Genomic DNA, 13,091 nt, shown 5'->3' on the forward strand with positions numbered 1-13,091 from the left:
AATGCATGTAACAGTAATTACCTAAAGAGAGAATTTATAAAATTATTTTTAAAAATTAATTTGCATTATTATTTAATTTGGCTTTATGTTTACGACATTCACTTGGCTTAATAGGTAGTTTTCTACAAGTAGATCTTAACGATATAAGCTAAACTAACCTGATTCGTAACATATATTAAAACTAAATATAAAATAGTTCAACGTTGCATTAAATTGATGTATTGAACATGTGATAACTATTTTTAATTCTATATTTTCTTCTATTTTTCAGGGTTTGAAATCCGAGGGCGTGAATGTGCCCGTGAAATAAATTATACTTTTCTCCGCATTTAGCAATACCATAAATAAACGTTAAACTATGTCTGTACCGTGTTATCTTTTAGATTCAGATTTGAATGCAACCGTTATAAACCAAGTGATATCTTTGAACGTTTTGCAAAAGATAGATTAGAAAATGCACGTCACGACCTTTACTCTTTTGTCAGTATTGGAGACGCTGTTTTAACGAGTCAATGGGTAGGCGTAAGACCACTACACCCTCTTCCCTCTCACTAACCACTAACAACTAACCCACTGTCCTGGACAGACAGCCCAGATAGCTGAGGTGTGTGCCCAGTACAGTGTGCTTGATACAAGTACGAATATAATTTTACAAGAAGAACAACATAGGAACTCATTGTCAACACAATCGTTACGTTTTTGTAACTGGAATACAGTTATTACTAATAAAGGAATATATATATATATATATATATATATATATATATATATATATATATATATATATATATATATATATATTAATGATACATTATTATATTTTAATTATTTTTGTTTGTGACAAACTCACTCACACATTCATTTGCTCACTCATCCACCCACCCACGCACCTACTAAACTGGTATGACCCATTCACTCGCTCGATTGAGGGGCGGGATTTAGTTGTCTGTTAGTGCTCGCAGGATCGAACCACCTCATTGGATCCATTCAACTGATTGGTTTTTTCTCTCGTTAGAACCAGTGCACCACAACTGGTCAAAGGTCGTGGTATGTGCTTTCCTGTGTGGGGGAAAGTGCATATAAAAGATCCCTTTCTGCATTAAGAAAAATGTAGTCGGTTTCCTCTGATGACTACGAGTCAGAATTACCAAATGTTTGACATCCAATAGCCGATGATTACTGAATCAATATGCTCGAGTGATCGATGGACAAATCATGAATCACGTGTTCGCAGTCAATCCATCGATTGATTGATCAATCAATCAATCAATCAATCAATCACATCTGGATGATGTGGGGGATACCCAAAGGCACATGGAAATATTTCTGAAGAACGAACACCTCAAGTGTAGAACCACATTATTAGAATTAAAGGGACATACCCTAGTTTTTAAACACTAAGGCATATATTTTACTATTTGAACCATTTTTGATAACACTAATCATACTTCACTTATATTTTATTGCTTAGATTATCCATTTCCGTACATTGGAAGTGTTTTTGGTCATCCTGGTGTTTTTATTATCACAACATGCATTTCTCATATTTTTAAAACGTACGTGCGTCTGAGAAGTAACAGCTATGGAGTCGAGTTTTAGTCTATTTTTAGAGGGTATTTCACCATTTCAAAGTCACAGACTAATGTTTTACTCAATAAACCTCTTTCCCATTCCCATTGCGCATGTCTCTGGAGCCGCCTGTCAAGAGTGTTTTAACAGCGCAAAATTAAAAGACTCATACAATAAAATTAACAATTAACTTTTAACAATTAGAATTATAGTTAAATATTCACGCAGATTTACCAGTGATGTTTAATTCTCCACATGTATCAGTATTTAAAATTTAATAAAATATGCCCCCCCCCCCCTTCCCCCTAAAAAAACAAAAAACAACAATACCAAACCCTAACTCACATAGACCTTTATCACAGCTCTATTTTCCCCTTATCGTTTCATTAAAAAAAGACATTCGTACAACTATTAATCAATGTTACATGTCTATCCACAAATTATTTATTTATGTATTTATTTATTTACTTATTTATTTATCTTATTTTATTTATTATTTTATTTTATTTTATTTTCACTATCATTTATATCAGATGCATACAACTTCACGATATTTACGAAGTTTTAAAACATATATGAGCTGTGTCATACGTGAAAACCTACAACTTAGCATGACGTCAACAACCGAGTAAACGCGGCTGTTTGCTTTGAAGAATTTAGAAGATGACATCTTCTTCTTTACATGAAGGGAGTTTTTCCCCAGATATATATATATATATATATATATATATATATATATATATATATATATCCCACAAACAGGATAGCATACACGACGTCCTTTGATGGATCATTGGTCGGGACGGGAAATAATCAAACGGGCCCACTGAGGAGGATCGAACTTTCAGTAAATGGAACCTCAGACAGACGTTCTTGCTACGTTATCCCGGTCATTTGGAGACAAGGACTTTTATATGTAAAATCTGATTTTTTTTTTTCATTTGAGCGGAACTCCCAATCCTGCGTGGGGGGGATTGTCCGATACCCCGATCTCTCCCCCCCCCCCCCCCCCCCCCCCCCCCCCCCCCCAGCTACAGGCCTGACATGGTACTTAATATGTTTGCTTCAAACATTCAAATGAAGTACCTTATGACTGCGCATAATAAACCCTCATGAGTTTATAATAAAGAGACCATCCTGAGTTTGTAGCTATATTATTAAGCTGTCGGCTAGTCTAATCTGTTATAAATAAAACTTACATCTTTCTTAGGTTAAATAATCTTGCTTCGAATTTATATAGCTGTATGTGCAGTACAGTTACATTTCTGACCATTCTCAGGTCGGTAGCAACCGAGACGTCGGAGGTGGGACTATAGCCCCACTTTTATAAACCCGGTTTAAAATATGGCTTTTGTCCCCCCCCCCCCCCCCCCCCCCCCCCAACTAGACTGTGTCCCTCCACTACAGATTGTGCCCCCTTCCTTCCCCCAACTCCAGATATCGTTCCTACGGGCCTGATTCTAATGTTTTATATACCATAGCTCAAATTTCATATGTATCATTTAATTTTATTCCAAATACCGAACAAAATTTTAAATAACTTGGTGAAAAGAAATTCTGACAAAAATCCTGAATGTATTTATCTGTATAATGCTTTATAAATATTTAAATCATGTTAAATACAATAAATATCTGCATACATACACGTGCGCACACATTAATATTATTTCAGCCTATATTCGATATTTATTGCGTACGAATCCGAACCGATGGTTTGTCGGGCGTTAACAACTAAATATTTTTTATTTCGTGATAAGCAATAATTCGCAAATGTCTCCAATAAGTCTTGTTGGATGTCGACAGAATTTTCGGGTTCCCTACTGATAGAATAATTAATCATGGAGATATTCACATTCCTATTGCGTGGCCTCCCATTGTCTATGCCCCCCCCAACTTGTCCACGGGTCTGTTTTTGCGAGATCTCTTTTGAGTTCGCGGTTTGCGTCCTCAAGTTACCCCGCAACGGGCACATGCGCAGTGGAATGTGAAAGAGGTCTATTGTAACTTTAGCCAAATGTGTTACAGATTTGTAGATTAACTAAACTTTGTGTTAATTTTCACGGGTTGAAACTAGGGTATGTCCCTTTAAATAATATGAATACCGTCCACCTTATGTACCAGTTCAAGCAAAATCACCCCACCCCACCTTTTCAACCAGAATCACCCCACCCCACCTTTTCAACCAGAATCACCCCACCCCACCTTTTCAACCAGAATGTCGGTCTATATAATACATAATACAAAGATAACTACCAACTAGCAAACAACTAAAATAATGTATCTGGTTTTTGCAAACCATCGCTTGTTTAACCGTTACCGCGTAAAACATTTGTCATTTTTATGTTCTGTTATTGAGGAGTGGCTACTGATTATGTTTATTCCTTTAGAGTTAAAATCTAGATTTAGATACAAACTGAATAAAATATGTTTTATGCTAAGCCGAAAACGCCCATATCAAATATGTCAGTGGGGTGTGGAGTTAACTAGTTTTCCATTTTGGTCGACGCCAGACGACATAAATCTACGAGTGCCAATTCTAACAGTATTATCTATACGACACGGTTTGTGTTTCCATCAACCGTCTTTGATAGCTGGTCGAAATAAACGATACTGCACCCATATTATCACTATACAGACACAAATAGTGAACGTGGCAACGAAGCTACGAGATTAGCAGTGATGAATTTATTGTGTTTTTCAATTTAAATACAATAGAAATTTGTGATAAACTACATTGGTTGACCCGGTGCTGTAGGATCGTCTCGTGTATAAATGATCGCCAAGAGTGTAAAAGTTCTTCTTAGATAAGAGTACTTTCGAAGAAGGGAATGCTTCGAGTATAACGCGCTCGTAAAGGTGGGTATTCTTCTGAAAATATAATTAGAAATATAATGCAATATCTCACAGGTTTCTATGAAAATATTTCAGCATTTTTACTTATCTAAAAAAATTTTTTATTGCATTAACATGATTACTTTGACGTACATAATATTGCAAAAAGTAGCTCAATATATATTCAAAGTGACGTTATACGTTGAACACATAAAGGTAGCTAAAAAATTTCAAAAACTTAAAATAAAATTGATTTTTGTCAGTTTGAAGTGTTAGAAAACACGCAGATTTCGTTATACGACTCATTTGTTTTTTGTCGTTCCATCCAGTGCACTAGAACTGGACAAAGGCCGTGGTATGTGCTTTCCTGTCTGTGGGAAAGTGCATATAAAAGATCCTTTACTGCATTAGGAAAAATATAGCGAGTTTCCTCTGATGACTACGAGTCAGAATTACCAAATGTTTGACATCCAATATCCAGTGATATTGTGCTCCAAACAAAACTTCATCTCGATTACGTTGGTACACAACTTAATCAGCGGCCGTTTAAGTGTAAAGTGTTATTATTTGGTAATAAGATATTTTATCACCAATGTTTTTCAAGGGAGAATTATTTTGTTTTTTTTTTCTTTTCTTTTTATTTTATTTTATTTTATTTTATTTTATTTTATTTTATTTTATTTATTTATGTTTTGTTGTTGTTGGTTTTTTGTTTGTTTGTTTATTTGCTTGCTTGTTTGTTTATTTTGTTGTTGTTTCTTGTTTTGGGGGTGGGTGGGGTGTGCGGGGGGGGGGGGGGGGGTGGTGCTGGCCGAGAGTTAATGATATTTAGGAAAAATCAAATAACGTACACTAACTGTTCATAATAATACTCCTTTAGGTACATCCAAGAATATACAAAAGTATACCATATAAGAATTGATTCTTTTTTCATGTAAAGGTTCCTATATTATTTATTTACTTTTCGTTTTTGTTACTGCCTTTTATTTATTATTGACAACAGTACAGCAATAAATTATTGTGAACTAAAATGTTTGACATCTTTAAGTCAGTACAGTGGTGAATCTAGGCATACATAATTAAAACCCACAAACAAAACACAAAAATCTTAAACAAACACAACTAGCAAAAAACAAAGCAAAACTACACGACTCGGCCTATCGAATGATGATACGACAGAGTTGAATGTGAGTTTTTGGGGGTTTGTTTTTGTTTAACGACACCACTAGAGCACATTGATTTATTAATCATCGGCTACTGGATGTCAAACATTTGGTAATTCTGACATATTGTGTTAGAGAGGAAACCGCTGCATTTTTCAGTTAGTAGCAAGGGATCTTTTATATGTACCATCCCACAGACAGGATAACACATACCACGGCCTTTGGTATACCAGTCGTGGTGCACTGGCTAGAGCGAGAAATAGCCCAATGAGCCCACCGACGGGGAAATGTGAATTAGGGATAGAGGTTGGAAAGTCGATCGATAGGCCCATTGGAATACTTCGTATTCCTGCCAACGCTTCAGAACTAGTGTAACAAAGGCCGTGGTATGTACCATACCCCGTCTGTGAAAAGATGCATATAAATATACATTGCTGTAAAAACAAAAAAAACACAATAGCAATTGCCCTGGAATGGTCCATATAATTGTAAACAAAACTGTCGAGTTTTGTCGTTAAATATATATATATTTTTTCTCTTTCTTTCTTTTTCTCTTTTTCTTTCTTTAATTCTTTCTTTTCTTTCCTTCTTTCTTTCTTTCTTTCTTTCTTTTATTCTTTCTTTCTTTCTTTCTTTCTTTTTAATTCTTTCATTCTTTCTTTCTTTCTAAAATGATTGTCAACTCTGGTTTGACCAAATGGACTTATCTTATCACGCAGTTACCCGTCTTGGGATCATTCTGAGGCCTACTTGAGTGAAGGTGGGAACTTGTGCCTGGCGTCTTAAATATACAAGTATTCAGAAACACAAAACAACTTTATTCTCGTTAGATATCCAATAATTATTTTGTCCTTTTGACAGGTGAGGCACTTCAGAGATTTGATTTTAAACGTTTTAAAAGTATGTTGGTAATACCCAAATTAATGTTTTCACCCAATAAAATATTTGAAACAATGGTCTGTTCCATTAAAATGTTGGTCTAGAAAAATGTCTCGATTTGATCTTCTCAACGGTCAGCATTCTTTAAGAATCCATATATCTACAGTGGAATCTACAAACCTAATTGTTTAATTAACTTAATTGACTGCAGTCGTACTCATAAGCGTACGAGACGGGGGATACGCTTAATGCTGTAGCAAACCTCAAAATTCGGGCAAAAACGATAGCACTATTTGAGCAAAATAAGCTGGCCTGAAAAATTTTCACCATGTACTTCCATAATTCTACCCACAATGTTAGTTGTAATCCATGTGAAAATACGTAGTTGTTCGTTTGCAACCCTATATAGCTGTTTGGCAGTAATGTTAAAATGAATAAATGTGTTATCCAGATTCGGGAATTTTCGTTTGATTTGGACTGAATTCAGCCTGCCCCCACCCCCACCACCCTACAGAAATGAGAACCCGTTTGTACTTAAAACATATATTATGTTTTCATTTCAGAAGGCACCATGAATCAAGTTCTTCTGTTATCCGTGTTTGTCATCGTGTTCGTGTCCGTGGCCGTGTCCGTATCCGCGTCAACCATACCACCCAGCCAGACACCCGAGGATCCCTTCATCGCCCTCATCGACGCCATAGAACAAGCGACCTTCTTCTCCACGCTTCCGGAACACGAGAAGGTCATAACCTTTGAACTTCTGGCGGCGGCGGAAACCGGAAATTTGAAATCCTTGTTGGACAGACTTGGATATATCCAGCTATTTACGTACCTAGATCGTGAGTTTCTTGTATTCGGTTAGAGTGAATGGATAAATGAATGAATGAATGTATGAATGAATGGATCAATAAATGAATAAATATTTAACGACACCCCAGCATTAAGTATTCGTTGAGACTCAAGAGACTGTTTCATAGCTAAGTAGCCCGGGACCCCTAAATTTTGTGAGTTATAATTTTGTTATATATTAATTTTCATTTTTTACGACCCCCCTCCAAACCTCCCCCAAAGTTCCCTTGGCATTCCGCCTCATGTCATTGCTCGCCCCCCCCCCCCCCCAAATGGATTTTCTGGATCCGCCACTGAAAGTATTAAACACAGTCGTTTGTAGCGTTATTCTCACATATAACAGAATAACGCTAGAGAACACTCGAGCTAATAGCGAAGATGTCCAGCTAAAGGCTCACTTTTTTCAATTGTTTACCGTACACTTTTTCTGTCCTTCACCTTACAATACATGTATTATATGAATAAGTATCGGATCAAGAGGTCTGGAGGGCGCCTCCCCCCCCCCCCCCCCCCACACACACACACACTTTGAATATACCCCCTGCCCCTCTTCCGTCCCTGGAGCTGAAAATCAGATTAATATACATTATATCTACGACCATCATATCATATAATTTAAACTGGTAAAGGCATTTAGCTGCATTTTCGTACTTTGTATTACTTTATTAACTAGGGATTCATTTGAACTATAAATAGTTTGAAACACCTGATTTCATTAGTTAGAATTGTGTGCTAGAGTTTTACCTCAACCAATCTACGGCGTGCTTGGTTTTGTGGCTCCAAGACTTCAAACATGGACTGAATGAATGAATGAATGAATGAATTTATGAATTAATTAATGTTTAACGACACCCCAGCACGAAAAATACATCGGCTATGCCAGGCACATAATCATCTGATTTGGTATCAATATCAGAATGGAGAAAAACCCCAAAAGTTTAGACCTTCCCCACGCGGACTAGAAAAATGAAAAAAAGAAAATTAGTGAAACCTGGAAAAAAAAGGTTCAGACCAAATGCCTTCCTGTTACCCAGTAAAGTGCCATCCCATGCGTTTATGAACAACGCTGTGTCGGTAAAGATCAGCAGAATGAACATCATAATAATTTATATCCATACGGTACATCGACTGTGAAGTTCACAAATTATGTTTCCTGCCTCATGCATTATTCATTTAGTTAGCTTTCCGTATGTCTAGATCTTGTGTTGTATACAATACTTTTAAATATCAAATTTGATTGTTCAATCTTGTTCTTTGTTTCTGTAGATTTATCAAAGGATTACAGTCACAAGTTTATTGCATATTCGATACCGGTAAGATTATATTTAAATTATTTACTATATGTATTATATAACATTTAGTGAAATATCTTAAAATATCAGTGAAATAAAAGTGTTATCAGTCACTCAGTGAAGTTTGCAATCATATCACACTCGTCGCGCATGTGCGACTCGTGAGATATGATTGCAAACTTCACTCGATGAGATATAAATCATATTAATATATCACCAGTACCTCTTTATGTCTATATCACACCATGGGTATAATGAATTATCGCAATAGGTAACATTATGAATGACAGATAAACCGTGTAAAATGTATAAAATCGTGATAATAATTTTGTATATTATTATTATTATTATTAGTAGTAGTAGTAGTAGTAGTAGTAGTAGTAGTAGTAGTAGTAGTAGTAGTAGTAGTAGTAGTAGCAGCAGTAGTAGTAGTAGTAGTTTAATAATTGGGTAAAAAAATATCTCAAATTTATTTATTGACATAATGTTTTGTATTTCAACCTTTGTTTATAGGTTTTATTTCTCTTATGTATTACATGTGAATAAATGCATCCATTGTTTATTTTAATGGCAATAATTTTAAAGGCTCATATAGACTGGTGCGGCTAATACAAATCGAAATACATTAGTTTTAATGAGAGCGTCTAGACTGGATGTGTAATCTAGAAATCGCATTCTGCCAGCCACAATGTAACAATCGTATATGGTGTGTATGCCCAAGACGGCATCCGCAGACGCATCAGACACAATAGTCGGGCCGCACGCACGCGCCGCATCCAGTCTACATCAGCCTTAAGTTAACACATATAGGCATGGCTATTGCACGTTTAATGTTTTGACTGACACGCTGCCTGATAGTCCCAAGTGCGACACACGAGCGTCTATATGCTGTCAATCAAAACATTAAACGTGTGCAGTAACCGTTCATATCATGAGTACGTTTATGCGGTTCCACTCCCCTAAATAATATTCCTGACGCGGTAAGGAAGCTTTGCTCCGTGAGAGTTGGAGTTTTTAAAATTTTGCAGTTATACTGATTTATTGCACACTTTTACCAATGGGCAAGCAACCTAAGCGTGGTACAATGGTTTCAACTGCTCACTGAAGATACATAAGGGTCGTTTTTCATGTCGGGGGGGGGGGGGGGGGGGGGGGGGGGGGGAGAGATACATAGCCCAGTAGTAAAGCGTTCGCTTGATGCGCGTCCAGTCTGGGATCGATCCCTGTCGGTGGAACCTTTGGGATATTTCTCGTTCCAGCCAGTGCTCTACAACTGGTGTAACAAAGGCTATGTTATATACAATCCTGTCTGTGGGATGGTGCATATAAAAGATCCCTTGCTGCTAATCGAAAGGAGTAGCCAATGAAAATGGCGCCATATAACCGTAACTAAAATGTGTTGAGTGCGTCGTTAAATAAAACATTTCCTTCCTTCCGTTTTCGCGTGTGTTGTCTTTAAGGTAGAAAGAAACACTGTTATTTATTCTTGTTTGTTTTGTCTAACGACACCACTAGAGAACATTGATGTAATAATCATCGGCTATTGTATGTCAAACATTTGGTAATATTTACATATAGTCTTAGAGAGAAAACCCGCTACATTTTTTCATTAGTTGCAAGGGATCTTTTGTATGGACCATTCCACAGACCACGACTTTTAATATACCAGTCGTGATGCACTGGCTGGAGCGAGAAATATTCCAATGGGCCCACCAACGGGGATCGATCTAAGAGCGATTGCGCATCAAGTGAGCGCTTTACTAGCTACGTCACCCCTCCAGGCCTCCACTGCTATTTATAGCCATGTAATCGATATTTTGATTCGTCGATTTTGCGCGTATGACGACCGTACCACGCCTGCGCGGCGCCACAAAACCGTGCACATTAAAAACGGCCCTAAGACTCAAAGACCACTACACCAGCTAGTCACTCTCAATACCAGATAACTAAGGTATGCGCCCAGGATAGCGTGCTTGGACATTAGCTGGAAGTAAGCACATAAATGAAATTAAAATGTACAGAGTAGCGTTTAGTAATGCATCATGAATGACATCACACACCTATGGCATAACATTATGCTAGATGCTCACAATACACAGACGAAATATTGATCTTATTGTTTATTTATTCCTTAGTATTTGAAGAAAGAACTCGACGTTTGAAGAAAGAATTATCTCCCTTGGTACGAAACGTGACGTACATGTAAGTTCAGTAGAAGATACGGTTTAAATTAATGTTCTAGGTAGCGTAGTAGGTAGTACTAAACCAAATAACTTCCGGCCGGGTCAAAGATCGAGGTGCACCGAACATTTGCTAGAGCAGTTAACACTACATGTCCTGTGATTGGTGATAAATGTGAGTGTGTTGGTTGTGAAAAAAAAAAAAAGTTTCATCTGGGCAAAAAATGTATACAGTTTTATTTCATCTAGTACCACTGTGTCAAGTAGCCTTATGTTAGAAACATGTATGGGAGTACCTGTAAAAAGAGAAGTACTCAAATTTTATGCGAAACTAGGGGTGTTGTAAAAACATCTGGTTCTAATGAAAATTAGCCATGGAAGGTACCATTTTCTTCAGTTAATACTTTGAGGTAGGGGTTGTATAACGGATATTTATGGGTCATAGTTTGGTTGATCTAGTGCATATAGTGTTTTTAAGCACAAACGTTAACATGGTCGCCTATAGGATTTTATTTACGAAAGCTTTTGTTCCAAGGAGTTATGTCCCTTGAGAAAAAAAAGACTGCAACTAGCAAACTCTTTAACACTGCCGACGAATAAATCAATTTAAGAAAACGTGTCTTAAAATGGTAATCTGGAGCCATTTATTCCACGCGTAGTTAAATTAACACTGTGTTAGTCTAATAGTTTCGTTTGAATTACTTTTGCAGAAATACATTTAACGTTATAGGAGATTATCTGTCTATCTGTCTATCTGTCTATCTATCTATCTATCTATCTAAGCTACTCTAATATATCTATCTAATCTAGTTACTATCTATTTACTGTATATCTGTATGTCTGTATGTCTGTCTATCTGTCTGTCTATCTATCTATCTATCTATCTATCTATCTATCTATCTATCTATCTATCTATCTATCTGCTTGCTTTTCTTTCTGCGTGTTTTGTTTCGTGTGTATATCATGTATATATATATATATATATATATATATATATATATATATATATATATATATATATATATATATATATATATATATATATATATATATATATATATATATATATATACTTTTTTCGTTTCAGGGCAGCAACACTTGTGTGTATATATCACTACATGACTGGTTATTGAACACACGGCTTGTAATTTATGTTTTACAATAAAGTTTTACACTTTAAGAACGTTATGATGTCGTTTATTAACAAAAACAAAAACAACAACAACATGAAAAGCAACAACAAACAATCAAAAAACCTATAGAAATATTTAGAAAACTATAATCATTTTAACAAAACTTGGAAGATGGCAGAAAGAAAGTTAATTTAATTTTATTTGCGACTCGTCATATTTACACCCATAGTTACCTACAAAACGTATTTTATAAACAGTTGGCTGTTCTACATAGGCAGAATGATTTATGTACAGAAAGTGTATGTACAATATGGTACAGACAGACGGCTTGTATACCAGAACCCTTTTGTTGCGAGTTGTTGCGAGTGGAACAAAAAACCAAAACAAAAATCAAAACAAAACAAACAAAACAAAACAAACAAACAAACAAACAAAGAACAACCCCACGGCCTCGGTGCGTTAGTGGTTAAGCCATCGGACTTAAGACAGGTAGGTACTGGGTTCGTCTCCCGGTATCGGCTCACACCCATGTGAGTTTAACGACTTAATTACAATGGGTTGGTGTATGAATGAAATAAAAACATCTAAACATTTGTCGGTTTCAAATCGATTTAAGATGAATTTTGGTAAAAAAGAAAGAAAAAAGAAAGAAGCTCAAAATGATCGCATGTCTGTGGTGAAATATTTTGAGACCCCCCCCCCCCAAAAAAAAAGAGGAAAAAAACAAAAACAAACACATACACACACACACCCCCCCCCCCCCCCCCCAAACAACACCCCAAAACCCATACGCTTTAAATCTTTAAAGGTACAGACCCTAGTTTTTAAACACTAAGGCATATTTTTCACTATTCGAGCATTACTTATATTTTATTTTTTAGATTATCTATTTCCGTTGAACGGAAGTGTTTCTGGTCATCCTGGTGTTTCTAATACCTAAAAATGCAATTTTCATATTTTTCAAAAAGCACGTGCGGTTTATTTTATTCGAGTTCTAGTCTATTTTAAAGAATATTTCCCGTCTGGACGTCACAGACTCTTCTTTCACACTTTATCCATATGTGTTACAGGTTTGTAGATTGACCAAACCATTTTCACTGATTAAAACTAGGGTTTGCAACTTTAATCAAAAGCATAATGGCGTTTGTTACACTTGTCGACTCGACACAGTCAAACATACATTCTTCATTTACA

General features: G+C 36.2%; 2 protein-coding genes across 2 annotated transcripts in view; both read left to right on the top strand.

Annotated features, from left to right (window-relative positions):
• LOC121367317 overlaps positions 1 to 361 on the top strand; it is a 5,051-nt gene extending 4,690 nt beyond the window's left edge. The window contains exon 6 of the mRNA XM_041491427.1: positions 272 to 361. Within this exon, the coding sequence (XP_041347361.1) occupies positions 272 to 310 (39 nt within the window). The 3' untranslated portion in view covers positions 311 to 361. The remainder of the gene's footprint in view (positions 1 to 271) is intronic.
• Positions 362 to 4,306: 3,945 nt separating this feature from the next.
• Positions 4,307 to 11,944, top strand: LOC121367314. Its single transcript, XM_041491425.1, has 5 exons — positions 4,307 to 4,425; positions 7,007 to 7,282; positions 8,559 to 8,605; positions 10,720 to 10,786; positions 11,852 to 11,944. Exons 2-4 carry the CDS (start codon positions 7,015 to 7,017, stop codon positions 10,744 to 10,746), a joined length of 342 nt encoding a protein of 113 aa, XP_041347359.1. The 5' UTR covers positions 4,307 to 4,425; positions 7,007 to 7,014; the 3' UTR covers positions 10,747 to 10,786; positions 11,852 to 11,944.
• The last annotated feature ends 1,147 nt before the right edge of the window (positions 11,945 to 13,091 follow it).

The sequence above is a fragment of the Gigantopelta aegis genome, chromosome 3 (assembly GCF_016097555.1).
Source record: "Gigantopelta aegis isolate Gae_Host chromosome 3, Gae_host_genome, whole genome shotgun sequence".
Lineage (NCBI taxonomy): Eukaryota > Metazoa > Mollusca > Gastropoda > Neomphalida > Peltospiridae > Gigantopelta > Gigantopelta aegis.